At 36.2% G+C, this 16,445-nt stretch overlaps 1 protein-coding gene and 2 pseudogenes across 1 annotated transcript; 1 reads left to right on the forward strand and 2 right to left on the reverse strand.

The window, feature by feature from the left end:
• Positions 1 to 2,437: 2,437 nt before the first annotated feature.
• On the reverse strand, positions 2,438 to 3,010 carry LOC104753623 (uncharacterized protein At4g04775-like). The gene is made up of 2 exons (XM_087490332.1): positions 2,861 to 3,010; positions 2,438 to 2,770 (listed from the first exon to the last, which is right to left on the reverse strand). The coding sequence occupies exons 1-2, from the start codon at positions 3,008 to 3,010 to the stop codon at positions 2,438 to 2,440; spliced, it is 483 nt and encodes a 160-aa protein (XP_087346458.1).
• A 3,750-nt stretch (positions 3,011 to 6,760) lies between these two features.
• Positions 6,761 to 7,959, forward strand: LOC104753624 (uncharacterized; annotated as a pseudogene).
• A 921-nt stretch (positions 7,960 to 8,880) lies between these two features.
• On the reverse strand, positions 8,881 to 10,989 carry LOC104750452 (paraxanthine methyltransferase 1-like; annotated as a pseudogene).
• Positions 10,990 to 16,445: the final 5,456 nt, after the last annotated feature.

The raw sequence follows: 16,445 nt of genomic DNA on the forward strand, positions 1-16,445 counted from the left end.
TTTACTTTCTCTACTCTACTCTATCTTTTAATAAAATGTCATTTTCATTCATTTTGATTGCTTTGTTATTCGCTTCTATGTCCGAGTAGTGTAGTAAAGTTTCTAGGGATGGGATAGATGATTTTGTGTTCTTGATCGGTTAGGATGCTTTAGTTGATTGTAAATGATTGATAGATTTCCTTCTAGATTGGTGCTCTTAATGCTGTCAACAGACCGAAAGGTTGAGATTAGATCTAGGGCGTTTACAAATGCTACAGGCCGAAAGGAGTAGATTAAATGCTTGATTTAGCCAATGCTAGAGGTTTACTTAACTCTGAGTAACAAAATTAGATGAGTTTAAGTCTACTGACAATAATGAATCGTTCTTAATGCCTGCTTGTTCATATTGCTAGTGCGACAGTGTGGTAATGTGTTCAAGGTTGATTGTTGCTAGTGCGAAAGTGTGGTGACAAGGTCTTAGAGGTTCATTGTCTAGGAAATAATTGCTTGAGGCATGTAAGGCATCCATAATGGTCTAGAACACTTAGGATTCGATTATCCCCATCCTTAGGAACTTTCGTATTTTATTTATTTGCATTTCTTTCACTTACTCGACTACTTACCCGATCATATACACGATAACCTGTATCGAGTAATACCTCGAGCTGTTCATATCTCACTTGCATACTCGATCACCCCACTCGATCCTGTACTCGATTGCTTGCATCGAGTGCTTAGGTCGTGTGGTTTACTTGTTTATATTCTTTTACTTTGTTTATTTTAGGAATCGTTAGTACCAAAACCCTAATTGCTTGGCTTGACTTGCATTGTTCTGATCATATCCTTCCTGCTAGCAATACACAACCATTTGGATTGATAACCCTTTGTACTACAACTGCATAGGGGATTGATACCCTGGGTGAAAACCTGTCTATCAAAGATGGCAGTGAATATGTTGTTATATCAAATCGATGCAAGGTAAATCTTTTTTTCGGTTTGTGTTAGCTGAGAGTTATTTTCAATCAGATTTGTTTATAACTTAGAATAAATATATATTTTTTGTAGGGACTGATGAGTGCAGTTAAAAGTGTGTTGCCAAATGCTGAACACAGACCTTGTGTAAATCATATAGTTGAAAACTTGAAAAAGAAACATGCAAATAAAGACTTATTGAAGAAGATGGTTTGGAACTTAGTTTGGAGTTACAGCTTTGCAGAATATCAAACTAATCTTGCCAAAATGAGAGCTTATAGTATGTCTTTGTATGAAGATGTCATGAAGGAGGAACCAAAGACTTGGTGTAGAGCATTTTTTAGGCTGGGCAGTTATTGTGAGGATGTGGACAACAATACCACTGAGTCATTTAACGCAACAGTTGTAAAAGCTATAGCAAAGTATTGGTTCCTATGTTGGAAACAATAAGAAGACAAGCGATGGCACAAATAAGTAAGAGAAAGAAAAAAAATTGGCAGATGGGAGAAAAACATCTCTAAGTATGTTTCAGAGATTTTGGCAAAGGATGAAGAAGATGCAGAGAGATGTGAAGTTACGAATGGAACACATGGCCAGTTTGAGGTTTGGGTAGATGGAAATTCTAACTCTGTTAATTTAACTACTGAAATGTGGGATTGCTCATGCTCCAAATGGCAGGTCACAGGGATTCCATGTGAACATGCCTATGTGGCAGTCATGGACATCGATAAGAATGTTGAACATGTTTGGAACTCAAGCATGGAAAGAACAGTATGAAACAGCGCCTAACCTAGTCAGAGGGCAAAATTACTGGATGACCAATGATTATGTCTTAATCACTGCACCTCCAGAACCAATTTTACCTGGGAGAAAGAAAGGGCAGAAGAAGAACTTCAATCGCATCAAGAGTCCACTTGAATCACCAAAGAAAAAGAAGGGAAAAGGGGGACCAAAGATACTCAAACTAGGAAGGCAAGGAAGAGTAATACATTGCAAATCATGTGGCAAGCAGGTCATAATGCAGCTGGATGCAAGACATTCGCAAAGGAGAAGAAGAGTAAGAGTAAGAAGAAGAAAATTCAACTATGTCTTGATGAGGTATCTTTGTTTTCAGTTATTTTTGTAAAAATGTTGGCTGAGATCGTTTATGATATAAGAATGTTTTGGTGCTCGTAAAAGCAGTCAATGGGAGCATTGGGATTAGTTGTAGTTGCAGCTCTTTTAGCTTTTGTATGACATTGTTATTGTTTCCTTTGGATGTCTATTTTGAATGTTGTTTGCTTAGGATGTTATTTGGCTCGTTTTTTTGGATGTCTAGAACCCACTGTTTTATCGTATTGGATGTTAAGACAGCAAATGGTTTAGACAACATTCTCATTTTTCATTACACACTACAAAACAGAGATGAACACAGATAACAACTGATTTGTTATTACACACCCCATTGCAAAACAGAAAACAAACAACTTGATGCAACACATGCTGTCTACATTCTTCCCCATATCCAAACAAGTGAACAAACAATTACAGCTGCAACACCTGCTGTCTTAAAAGCTGATCTAACCATAACATGACCCAACTCCTCCACATTATCCTTTATGATCACGAGTTCACTCTCAATGTTCTCACTAATCTTCTTAACCATCTCTTCGTCAATCTTCTTAAAGATTTCATTTTGCAGTTCCATATTAGCCATCATCTGCTTCCTCAAATCATCGACATCTTCGGAAACTCTCTTCCACTTCTCATCAACCATGTTAATTTCGTCTAACAAAGCTTCATCAACCCACTTGAACAAATGGTTCTCATTCTTCCGCAAGTAAACATCAAATAAGATCAAATACCCAAACTTAATAATCAACAATGCAAAAAAAGCAAACATATAAAAGATATAAAAGTAATGTACCATCAACGCAATCGAGCATCTGTAGAATCTTCGGTATGGATTATCCTTTGTCTTCGATGTGTATGTGATGATATCCTCTCCACACCAGCATCTCGACGGAACACCAATAGGGGAAACTTGATGAGCCAAACTTGAAGCAGATGAGTAGCTCATGATGTCAAATGTCTCAAATCGAATTTAGATCCCCAAAACCGAAAAAAACCCAGAAATCTCCAAATCCCCAATTTTGAATCAAGAGCCCTAAGTCGATTTCAGTTTTGTATAACGAAGGAGAAGATGAGAAGAACGACGTCGTTTAGTTGTCGGGTCATGATTTTTAACCCGGTAAACTAATCGTGAATGGGAAAAACGTGGATTTGTGGTTAAATCGGGTTTAAGAAATGTGATTATCAAAATCGATTAGATGTGTGTGAATTAGGATAAAATCATGAGTTTATGTAGTTTTATTGAGAGCCAAAAAGTTTGTGTAGGAAAGTTGAGAATGAAATTAGTACTGGGGTATATAATGCGGCAACCCTTAATCATTTGTAGTTCAGAATAATATAAGACTCTTCACCTAATGCTAACACCATTTTGAAGGAACAGTCTATTCATTGTTTTTGCTAACGTCTTTGACCTATTTGATTGTGTATTGTTTTTTTCAATAGTGAAAAAAGATTCCTCTTTTGGATTACTAATGTAACAGTTTATATATGATTTGGGTAAAGCAAAAAAAAAAAACAAGAATAAAAATAATATGAATTTGCATATGAACGAGAATATCCCTAAATCGATGAATTTGCAAGAGAATCGAAGAATGAGAAAGTAAATCAATGTTGCTTTTGCTCTATATATTCTCCAAATTTTTTTAGAAATAAATCAAATTTGATTTGAAAACTTTTTATTGTTTTGCAAGATTTAAAAAATAGACTGTTCCTTTGCTCACTAAGAGGATGACTCTTGATGACTATCTTCCTCTTCCTGAAAAGATTAGAAACCAGATAAGTTTTTTGGCAGAGCCGTTTTTTATTGTTTGCGGGTCGGTTGCAGTTACTGAATTCAGTGATCTCAAGCCTTACTAACTTTTGGATTTCTGCTTTTAGACTGCCAAGTGCGTGTGTTTACGAGATCGAAAAGATTTGCATAGCATTACTTTGGTATGGACCGGAGCTAAATGTAAAGAAAAGTAATGTCGCGTGGAAGGATGTGTGTCTCCCTAAATCTGAGGGTGGTCTTGGTTTGAGGTCTTTAGCGGAGGCCAATAAGGTCAATTGTTATAAACTGATTTCACGGCTTGTTTCCTGAAAAACATCTCTGTGGGTTAACGGGTGCAACAAGAGCTACTCTGGTCTGCTTCGTTTTGGTCAGTCACGGACAATACAGACCAAGGTAGTTGGATGTGGAAGAAACTTTTAAAATACTAAAAGTCATCCTTAGTGGATAACATGAGATCTTAACACCGCCCAAATCTCTTTCCCCCAAAATACAAATCAAAATCGGTTTTGGTGTGTAAAGCAAGGGAGACACAACTATCAGGTTTTGGGGGGAAGAGGTTTCGGCATAGCAACTACCTATAGTATGCCTTAAAATACAAATCATTAAATGAATAACATGAGATATTAACACTGCCCAAATCCAAGAAAAATAAGAGCGTCCAATAAGGAGATGCTCTAGTGTCTCAAACAGTGCTTGGCAAAAACCACAAGATGTGGCAATACCTCTGTCCCACATTACCATATGATCCCCTGTTGTGAGTCGATTCTTTGCGACTAACCAAAGTATAAAAAAAATTTTAGGAACATCACGAGGGAACCAAACAACCTTAAACCAATGTACCTAAGGCTTAGGTTGACGAATATGCAACCAGGTGTCTGAAGTGGAGAACTGGTGAACAGACTTGCCATTTGAGTGATGCCACAAGGCGACATCCATAGCTAAAGAAGAACCCTTGCTCGTAGATGATCTAGCTCAGCTTCAATGTCGTTCAATAGATTCTCCCGATGATGATGCCTTTTATGAGTAGCAAGCACCGAGGCTACTGCAGCGGAGGAGGGAATACCAAGTGCAATAAACCCCCGATGTCCCATAGCCTCATACAACCTTCCCAATGGAACACCAGTGATCATACCAGAATGATGTGTGCAGACTATTTTTAATATCCACTAAGGAAAATCTCATGTTATTCATTTAGTGATATGTTTTTGGATTTCAAAATCCACTTTATGTTTTTAGGGGGTGTATTCAATCTAATATTCCAAGTGATTTGAGTTTTTATGAGTTTTAAATGATTTTGATGATGTTAGAGAAATTGATATGATTTACTATAAAATTCTTTCAAATCTCACCTTAAACCATGAGATTTAGATTTCTTTATTTTTAACTAAAGAAATTCTCTGAAATCCTCCAGAATTCGTAAAATTCAAATCCACAAACTGTTTTGAATAACAAGCGATTTTAAGGTAGATTTTAAAATCATCAGTTGAATAACAATGGATTTTATTAGATTTTAAAAAATCCATGATTGAGTAATGTAAGATTTATAAATTTTACACAAATCACTTAACATGTCAAGTTGAATACAACCCCTAAATGAATTTGAAAGTGAAACATGTTATTTCAAAATCCATATGTTTTGATTTTTATAATTTTACAATTATATATGGATTTACAAATCACTTATCCAATTACATATAGATAACTATATCCAAATATTAATAACAATGTAAGAAATTAGTCTTTTTATTACAAACATAATTAATAGTACACGAAAAACATTAAAAAATTATTGGTCAAATTTATCATTCTTACAAATTTACCTAATAAAATGCTTTTAGACTTTTAGTGTAGGTGAAGGCCCCTCGCCAACCATGAGGCTGCAAATCTCTGTCGAAGCTTATCGGCTTTAAACGCAGAAGTAGAAGCACTAGTGTGGGCGATGAAGTGTATGGTGGAACAAGAGATGTGGTTTTCGTAACCGACTGTTTAAATTTGGTGAAGATGGTGTCATTACCAGCCGAGTGGCCAACCTTCTCAACCTACCTAGAAGAGATACAAAATTACAAGAGAAGTTTTCTTGAATTTTCTTTAATTTTAGTTTCTGGTCAATGTAATACCAAAGCGGATAGTTTGGCACGTAACGCACCGAACTGTTTCTTAGTTTATTTGTAAGTGATGTTTCTTCGTATTGGCTGATCTAAAATAATCAAATAAAGTTGTTGAAAAAAAATCTTTTAGTGTAGATTGTAAATGTAAACGGTAAAGATTGAAAGAAATCTACGTTTGATAAGAAAATAAAAAATGGTGTGTCGTTGATTTTTTCATACGAAATAAGTGTTAAAGTTGGAAATTTTTTAATTTGCGCAGAGGATAGGAAATTAGGAACTGAAACGTGAAATTTTAAATTCAAACTCTGTATCGGCCAAACTAAAATAAATAAACTCTGTATTTGCGCAGAGGATCTAGGTGATGTTCGTTTGCTGTGTTAGATGCAATATCTAGATGCAGATACATGTTATTGTTTGTTTAGTGAAAATATAAAAATGAACTGGATGCAATATATGGATACGTTTTAAAAACTCATCCAAAAAAATTTGAATTTCTGGATGAGAACTTTTTTAGAGTTTGGCTACAGTAAACTCATCCAATCTTTACAAATGACCAAAATACCCCTAATTTTAATTCTCCTAAATTCTAAAATTCTCTCTCGAACCCTAAATTCTCTCTCGAAGCTCGACTCCATTGTAGGAGCTCTGTTTCATTCTCCAACCACAAGACCTCGACTCCATTGTAGAAGCTCGACCATTGTTCGAATCCATTGCTTGCAGCTTCGTTTCGTTTTCATTCACAACAATCAGTTTGTATTATCCTGCATCAATTTTCATTGAATGACAATCTGGTTTCTTTTGTTTTTTATTGCATGATACATTTAGACCATCATTTGAGGATGATGACATGGACTTGATATTAGAGGAAGAAGAACGTATGTATTCTGCAATTCAAGAAGTTTATGGAGTTAATACTAATAGAGAGATGCAAAGGACATATCGAGGTGGAGGTTGGCGTCGGGTGCAACGATTTATGTATGAGTCTGAGAAACAGTGTTTTGATATCCTCCGTATGAATCAAGGTACGTTTCTGAGTTTATGTCAGGTGCTATCACAGAAATATAAACTTGAAGAATCATGCCATGTCTATCTGGAAGAGAGTGTAGCGATGTTTATTGAAATGGAGGCACAAGATGTAACAGTCTGGGTCATAGCTGACGCTATCATCATTATTTAGATACAGTAAAAAGAAAGTTAGATGATGTTTTAGGTTTTCTTTTGAAGCTTGCAGCATATATAGTGAAGCCATCCAGAGGTGAGTTTACAAAACCTAGTCCTAAACTAGTAAAAGATGGTAGGTATTGGCCTTTTTTTGAAAACTGCATTGGTGCTTTGGATGGAACTCATATATCTGTTCGCCCTCCATATAATAGTGCAGAAGCATATAGAGGTAGAAAATCAGTTGCAACAATAAATGTTCTAGCGATATGTAACTTCAGCATGCGATTTATATTTGCTTATGTTGGAGTTCCTGGTAGAGCACATGACACCAAGGTGTTAACACATTGTGCTACTCATGAACCTTCCTTCCCTCATCCACCAAATGGCAAGTATTACCTAGTAGACTCAGGTTACCCAACTAGAACCGGTTATCTAGGGCCTCATCGTTGAGCTAGGTATCATCTTGATCTGTTTGCAAGGGGAGGACCACCTATTAGCACTAGAGAGCTGTTTAACCGTAGACATTCTAGTTTGCGTTCTATGATAGAGAGAACATTTGGTGTTTGGAAAGCAAAGTGGAGGATTTTAGATAGGAAACATCCTAAGTATGAGGTTAAAAAGTGGATAAAGATTGTGACAGCAACTATGACACTTCACAACTTTATTCGTGATTCACACTATGAAGACCATGATTTTGCTTATTGGGAGGGGGTAGATGATTATGAGAATCATGGTGACCAAGCTGTAGAAAATGAAGAAGAAGATAACATTGAACATACTCCATATATTCCAATTGGTGAGACTCTTCGTGATGTTATAACTGAAAAGATAGGAAGAGGACGTCAACTTCCGTATTAGCATCACAGCAGGTTCACAAAATACTGGTACGACACTCGTTTCAATGATTTTGTTTTTGTTTTGGTTGTGATTCTTGTTTGGTTTTGAGATTTGCATTCATAATAGTAGCCATATGTTGATTTGGCTCATTGATGGTTTTTGCGGCTTTGTTTGGTCAAGTCTCTCGGCTTCTCTTTCTGTACAGTTTTTTTGGCTTTGTTTTGATGGGAACTTGGATACAGGGGAACCATGACACTATTGTATCAAGGAGGAGGATCATACAAGGGAACCATGGCACTCTTGTCTTAAGGAGGAGGATCATACATTGAGAGAAGTGAACACTTATTTTGTTCAAAACTAATTGATGGATCCAATTGAAAGTTATAAAAGTTGTTTTTGGTGTTATTTTAGAAAAAAAAATATGTTTTGTGTTATTTTAGAAAATACATGTTTAATGTTAATTGATATAACCAAAATATTTTTTATAGTGTATTTTTAAATTATAAAAGATGATTTCAGTTTTAATTATTTATTAGATGTTTATTAAATTTAATATAAAAATTATTTAACAAAAAACATAACCAAAATCACTAAAACATAACTTATAATTGATATTTTGGTCATTTTCATGTATTGTTACCATATATCTATACCAGATTACAAAACAAACATAGTTTATTCTAAATACAATTTCTGGATGAATTGAACCAAAAACACAAATGAACAGTATCTGGATGATGCGTCCAGATACGCAGTATCTGGATATTGCGTCTAGATCACGGAACGAACAGCACCCTCGTATTATTTATAAGCACAAAGTGAAGTTTTAATAATTTATAGGATAGGGGAGAATACAGAGATGCAAAGACAAAACAGCTATAAGAAAAAGATGACAAAGTACCATGATATCGAGGAAACAAGATGAAGCAACGATGGCGTAAAACACATTAGTACATTAATATATTTGGATCATAGATTAGTTCTTGCGAAGCACGATGAGGTATTGCATTCCAGGTTTGGCATTCTCGAGACGAGAAATATGTTCGCGCGCCTTGATCTCAACAAGCTCAAAGGCTTTCCTCATGACTTTGGTTCCAAAATGTGCTGCAACGAATACACCATAGAAGGCTTTTACGGAGACGGCCAATATCTTAGGGTCTAGCGGAAACTCACTTTTAGAGTGAATGATATCCTCAAAAGCCTCGATTGTGAACTTCCCATTCTCCTCAATGATTTGCCTTATCTCGCCTTGTTCTGCAAAGTAATTTGAGGTTCTGAAAGTATCCACCTTTTCTTCCTCGGTGACACCCTTTTTAAAACCAAAAACAAATTAAAAAAAAAAAAAAGATACGTAAGTTAAGTACTTGTGTGATTGTAGATAGTAGGTAATACTTTGAAGATGAAATTATATTTGTACCTGTTTAGCAAGATCACTAAGAGATTCTCCGATAAAATCCACTACTATTCCATTACGGGTCTCGGACTTCTTAACTCCGTCTCTTAGACCCGATCCTAAAAGCAACATCAGTCCCCCGGGCACGAGCTCTTCAGCTCTAGCATCCAATAGATTCTTGATATCGATAGAGTACTGATCAAGATATGCTTTCTTGACTGCTTGGTTAAACCCGGTGCACTGCATGTCTTTGTTCCACAACGGAGAGTCACGGTCCATGATCCCCAAAGGGATCTTGGAGGTGAAATGGAATGCGTGACTAATGTCCGAAGTGGAAACTCTCCTTAGGGAGAACACGGTCGAAGAAGGAACCAGGAACCCCGGCGCTATAGTATCTTCTCCCCGGAGGAAGTGTCTTGAAGAGAGTGTTGAAATCGTTGAACAAGACCTGGAACTCGATGTTATCCACCGGATTTTGTCCGGTTTCTCTACGGTACTTTTCTTCTACCGCATCTATTATATTCTGGACTGCGACAAAAGTGTTAGGTCCACTCACACAACCAAAGTCTGCTACACTGAACCGGTTCGATATCAAATCAAGGCTGACGTTGGCTAAGATCGCATCGGTCATCTTGTCCTTTGCTGCTTCCAACAACGCTCTCTGTATATAGAGGAGACGGTTAAATACATACATCTTGAAAATTCAGAAACTAGCTAACAAAGAATGTAAGAGCCGTGCCTAGAGTTTTGGAGGCCATAGGCAAATTGAACACATATTTTTATTTTTATTTTGTTAAAATTGAACACATATTTATAAGAAAAAATTATTCAAAAATTTTCCAGTTAATTTAATAAAACTATATGTTAACTAATTTTAAAATAAATGGTGAAAACCATTATTTTTTATATTATTTTGTTACTAGTAGACAAAAGTTTTCTAGAAAGTCAATAACATATGATATGTATGGTCTCTAACATAGTTATTGTGTATTTGTAAAGTTGTCAAATACACATAAAAAAAAAAGTAATACCCTAAAATAACACTAAAATAAGTTTTATGGACAATTATAGCACACATTCTATAAACTTCCAAAATAGCATTATTTAATATATTAAAATATTTAAAATTAATTTTTATAATTTTTTTTTAGGTTTGGGTTCTCAATTTCATATTTAGGTTATAGTTTTGAGAGTTAGAGTTTAGTATTTTGAATTTTAAATTTAATTTTAAAAGATAAATTTTGAAATATAGTGCTATTTTTGGAATTTTAGAGATATTGTGCTACATTTCAAAAAAAACTTATTTTGGTGATATTTTTGAGTATCTCCCTAAAAAAACATAGATGATAAAGATTTGGCAGGAAAAAAAAAGGTCATGTGATAAAAAAAGAAAACGAAAGAATGAGTATACTAAAACTTTTTTTTTAGAAAACTTACTGTTAATGAAAGTTTGCTTACGGGAGAGTGGTTTAAATGTGTCTACAGTTTTACATAAAATATAATTAGGCTCTAGGCGAACGTTTCTTACTTTTCTCAAGTAGGCACGGCTTGCAAAATATATGTATTCAAACCTGATACGAAGAGTGTTGGCTGTAACTCTCAGGACCATCTCCTCCAATCATGATCCATTCTGCAGTAGTAGTCATGATGTATCTCTTCTTTCTTCTTCTCACTCTTCTTCTCTTGTTTGATGGTTTGGCTTGTGCTGAGAGAAGCGATAATCCATGGACGTCTCTATTATTATAGTAATATTCCTTATGAATACAATATTATTATATCGTATACTTATACTTGGCACTTGACAAAGTTTTAACTCAGGGTATTGTGACATATGTTAATTTTAAATCATAAATAAAGTTTGCAAGTTGAAGAATAAGATTAAGAATGGAATTTTGGTTACAACCCCATTTTTCTAAACCTCACTATTCTTGCGGAAGGAAATGCATGAAAAAGGTCTGAATATGTAATTATAGAATTTCTAGGCTATAGTCAGTCGAAATAGTGTCACGTTTTAAAAATTCGCTGAAGGAACAGTTACACTCATTTATTTTAGGGAAATTAATCAGGTGGTTAAAGTGCGGATCACTTCTTGATTATTGAAAAAATGTAATTCTAAAATTTTGCGGATAAAGAAACTACGTATAGGAATGTAGGAGTATATATATGTTAAATAATCATTGAGATAATGAAATATGTAAAATAGTTATATGACTACTAAGATTTTTAAATAAAGTTTGCAAACTAAAGTATATATAGACTTCCAATGGTGGTGGATTTTGAAGTTGTTTTTGGTTTTAGATTTTCTAAAAATTTATTTTATAATCTAATAATAAAAAACCTATTTTGATAGTTTTAATCAATTAAAACAAATCTATAGTCTATGTTACATATTGACTTTTAGTCTTTTACATATTGATATTTTTTCTTCCGTTTCTAGTTTTTTTTTTTTTTTTTTTTTTTTTTTTTTTTTTTTTTTTTTAAATAAAAAAACTAACACTAAACTGAAAAAAATCAAAAACTTACGACCATTCATAGCCATAATTAGGTCTAACCATGTAATTCTAAAACTATACAAATAAGGAAATTATTTTTAGAAAATGACGTGATACACGAAGAGATAAGCCAAATGTGACCGGCGAGACCATAGCCGTCAAAGAATATTTAGTCTAGAGTGGTCGACATGAAATAACTCACATAGCCCATTTAAAATGTTTTTTAAAACTTAATTTTTCTATCTGAAAACTATTTTTGTGAGTTACTAGTGTTAAATGCAGAAAAAATAATTATTATATACGTTTGTTAAAAATTATTATATACGTTTGACTATAATAAACAACAAAAAATATTATATATTTGGTCTTTGACAAGTCAAGAAATAGCGTTTGGAGGGAAGTTGATGTTTTGTTTTATCAGGCACAGTGACACTATTTTTGTTTCTAACTTTTAATATCATATCGCTTTCTCATCTTGTTGTTATTTTCGTTCGTGTGTTTTTTCTTTCCAATTTTGTTACATTATTTCAATTTAGTTTTTCTTTCGTTCGTGTGTTTTTTCTTTACAATTTTGTTACATTATTTCAATTTAGTTTTTTTTTCTTTCTAATTTTCGTTCGTGTGCTATTTCCTACAGGTCATCTCATAATCCTCGTTAGTCTTGGGCAAATAATTCGAAACCGAAAAAACTGATTTGGATCGGTTTTGGTTTCTCTGTAAAAATCCAAAATCCAAAAAATCCGATCCGATCCGAACCGAAAATCCGAACGCCCAGGGCTAATCCTCGCTCTCAGCATCACTCCAACACACATAGACATTAACAAACTTTCTAATGTGGGTTTTCAGGTCGTGGCTACCAAGGTTGTTGTCAGTTGTGTGGTGTGTTTGGGCACAGCACAAGACGATGTTCTCGGTTGTAGATATCGGGGTGCAACTTTCATCCTTCAACTCGCAGTTATCCATCGATTTCCATTACACCGTGGCAACCCCGCGTGCATGTGGCCATAGTTACTCCATATAGTCTAGCCAACTGGATTATGGATAGTGGTGCTAACCATCACTTAGCCTATGATCTTGCCAACTTAGTGCTTCACCAACCATATGTGGGGGTAAAGAAGTTACCTTTGCCGATTGTTCAGGTCTCAAAATCATTCATACGAGTTCCACCTTACTCCCTACACCATCTCGATCTCTTGCACTTAAAGATATCTTATATGTCCCAAATATTAGCAAAAATCATCAAAACAGGCTTTGCATTACTCAATCATGCCTTTGTCCCAAAATGTTATTGGCCTTATGCGTTTGTTGTTGCGGTATACTTAATCAATCGACTCCCGACGATCGTCTTAAGTGGTGAAATGCCTTATCCCAAACTGTTTAAGACGTCGCCTAATTATCTAAAGCTTATGGTGTTTGGTTGTGTGTGTTAGTCATGGCTTTGTCCTTATCGTAGCAACAAGTTGGAGTCTCGTTCAACACCTAGTGCATATATGTATTTGGATGTTTTGAGTGGTCGTATCTATACTGTGTCACATTCACGTTGTTGAGACGAGTTTTCCATTTGCAGTTACCTCAACAGTGAACGCGTCACCGGTAACACAACCACCTGCACCTATACCGTTGCCAAATTGGATTCGGTGTTGCCGTTACCAGCCTTACCATCGCCACCAGCTCATTCCTCCTCTCCCCCGTGTCTAGATCATCAGTCACCATCTCCAGCTACATCGTCGTTGGCTCCGCCATTGGCTCCATGGCCGGTCATCCCGTCCTCATCGCCTACTCTGACCATGCCACAATCTACGTTCTCTGCTTCCATGGATATCGACCACAAAATTCAAACCAAACAGGTTCAGGATATGGATTCCTCTGCCCACTTACCAACAAGCCCACTATCACATAACAATCAGCCTTATCAAACCACAAGACAAATGTCAAATCCATTATCTCCTTCCTTTTCTCGACAAACACCGGACCAAACCTCATCATCTTCAACATCTAATCCTCTTTCTTCGTCGGAAACCTCGTCGTCCATACCCACTCCTTCTCCACCTTCACCACAAAATCAACATCAGATGCGAACCCGATCCAAACAATATCATCAATTCAAAAACCAAATTCACTCTTACGGCCACACATCCACTAGTGATTCCAACGACTGTGGCACATACAATGAAAGATCCAAATTGGCAAAATGCAATGGCGGAGGAGATCAATGCTAAAATTTGTGAACATACATCGGATTTGGAGCCCTCAACAAATGCCCATAATGTTATTTTGTGTAAGTGAATTTTTACACTGAAATTAAAACCTGATGATTCTATTGACATGTACAAGGCTCGTTTAGTTGCTCGGGCATACAACCACCAATACAGTCTTGATTATAAGGATACTTTCAGTTTTGTCATCAAATCAACCACCATTCGCCTTGTGCTTGAAGTTACCGTGAAACGCAAATGCGCAATACACAAAGTGGACATTAATAACGCATTCCTCCAAGGCACTCTTCAAGATGAAGTATATGTTTCTCAGCCTCTGGGTTTCATTGATCGTGATAGACCTCATCACGTGTGGCGACTGCGGAAGGCATTGCACGAACTTAAACAAGCTCCTCGTGCATGGTATCAAGAACTTCGTCAATTCCTTCTTCAATCGGGATACAAAACTTCTCTGACAGATAACTTGCTCTTCATCTATAAACATGGTCTTGAGTACATCTATGTACTTGTTTATGTGGATGATATTATCATTGCAGGAGCTCCACCATTAGTTCACGCTTTTCATGCTTCACTAGCTCAACATTTCTCTCTTAATGATCTTGGTCCTTTAAGTTACTTCTTGGGTATTGAAGCTACACTGATCTTCTCGCCAAGATAAACATGCTTGATGCTAAACGGTGTCCACTCCTATGTCTCAGGCACCGACCCTCACGGTTTTCTCTGGTACTCCCCTTGATGATCCTACAGAGTATCAAATGGTGATAGGTAGCCTCCAATATTTGGCCTTTACAAGACTAGATATTGCTTTTCCGGTCAATCGGTTATCTCAGTTTATACACAAACCTACTAATGTGCATTGGTAGGCTGCTAAGCCTGTGTTACGTTATCTCACTAGCACAAGGTCACTTGGTATTTTCATCCGCAGTGATGATCCTTTGACTCTACATGCCTTTTCCATTGTAAATTAGGGTCGGGATCGAGCAAACTATGTTTCCAACAATGCTTATATTGTTTATTTTGGTGGCAGTCCAATATCATGGTCTTCAAAGAAACAGGGAAGTGTGTCCCGTTTGTCAACGAAAGCAGAATATTGAGCTGTCATGAACATGGCCTCAGAATTGCAATGGATTTATTCCTTAGTAACGGAAATGGGCATCAACTTACCAACACCTCCGGTTATCTACTGTGACAATATGGGAGCCACTTATCTCTGTGCCAATCCTATCTTCCATACCAAGATGAAACATGTTGCCTTAGACTATTATTTTGTACAAGAAAACATACAATCTGTCACGCTGCGGGTCGCTCATTGTGACAACCCGTCCCGTGGACCCCACTCGTGACAGCTCAATTGGTGACAGCTTGTCCTGTGGGAAGGTTGTTAAAGGGTGGGGACCAGGGTTCGAGGAACGATTGGTGCACCAATAACCTACTGGTGGATTTGGATGATTAGTTCCATTTCAACGGTGAGGGGTTAGGATCGATGCCCTGCAGGGCCAGCTTGGGGTCTGTTTGGGCGGCTAGCAGGGTCCACGAACGGTCCGTTGGGGCAGCTAACGGGGGCTAGTGGAGTCCGCATGATAGGTTGTCACAACCTGAATCTCTTTCTTACTCATGTCTACATCGATCTTTTCAAGAGATTTTCCATAACTCTTTGCTTCCTCGGTGCCATATTAATTTATACTCCTTTTCTTTACCGAGGATGCTTATATTTGGAACCATAAGTCTATCACACTCCATGTGATCTTTAGACTTACTAGCTGATCTTATCCTTCTAGGACAATAATTGGAGCACAGCTGGTATATGTGACTTTTCACTCAAGGTCAGAAAATGGCTCTTGCATGCTTTTAGCATATTTGCAAACTTTGCCAGTAAATTATCTTTTCAATTTCTAGCGAACATTTCTTAGTACGAGGATCAAGAAAATTTCTTCCAATATATTTTTTAGCTGTTTATTTTCTCCCCCCCCCATGTTGGAAAGACTGACTCACTGAAACAACAGTCTCTGCATCTCGAGACTCAAATTCTCAAGATATTCAATCTTCCAAAGCTATTCGTATCAAACATATTTCCGAAATTCTTTCAAATTCCATCTTATATCACTATGGTGGAGCAACTCAACATTTATAACATATTTAGATGGAATATGTCTGGTTTCTGACCCAAACCAATTATAATAGGAATACTCATGATAATTCATAGGCCCGATGCAAACTTATTGACATATAGAGTCATTGTCAATTAACCAAATACTCTTGCAAACTCGAATATATGGTGAATGATCATTCCACAATATCTCTTTGTATATGTACCAGAAAATTGACACCATCCAAATTCATGGGGTCGGTGAAAGCCATATAATCGGCTTGATTTTTAAAGCAGCACACATAAGAAATCACTAGGAA

The sequence above is a fragment of the Camelina sativa genome, chromosome 16 (assembly GCF_030686135.1).
Source record: "Camelina sativa cultivar CO46 ecotype springtype chromosome 16, ASM3068613v1".
Lineage (NCBI taxonomy): Eukaryota > Viridiplantae > Streptophyta > Magnoliopsida > Brassicales > Brassicaceae > Camelina > Camelina sativa.

Coding starts and splice junctions, on each gene's coding strand:
- LOC104753623 (XM_087490332.1), bottom strand. CDS start 3,010: ATGAGCTACTCATCTGCTTCAAGTTTGGCTCATCAAGTTTCCCCTATT. Junction 2,771..2,860: donor ACAGATGCTCGATTGCGTTG/ATGGTACATTAC, acceptor TTTGATGTTTAC/TTGCGGAAGAATGAGAACCA.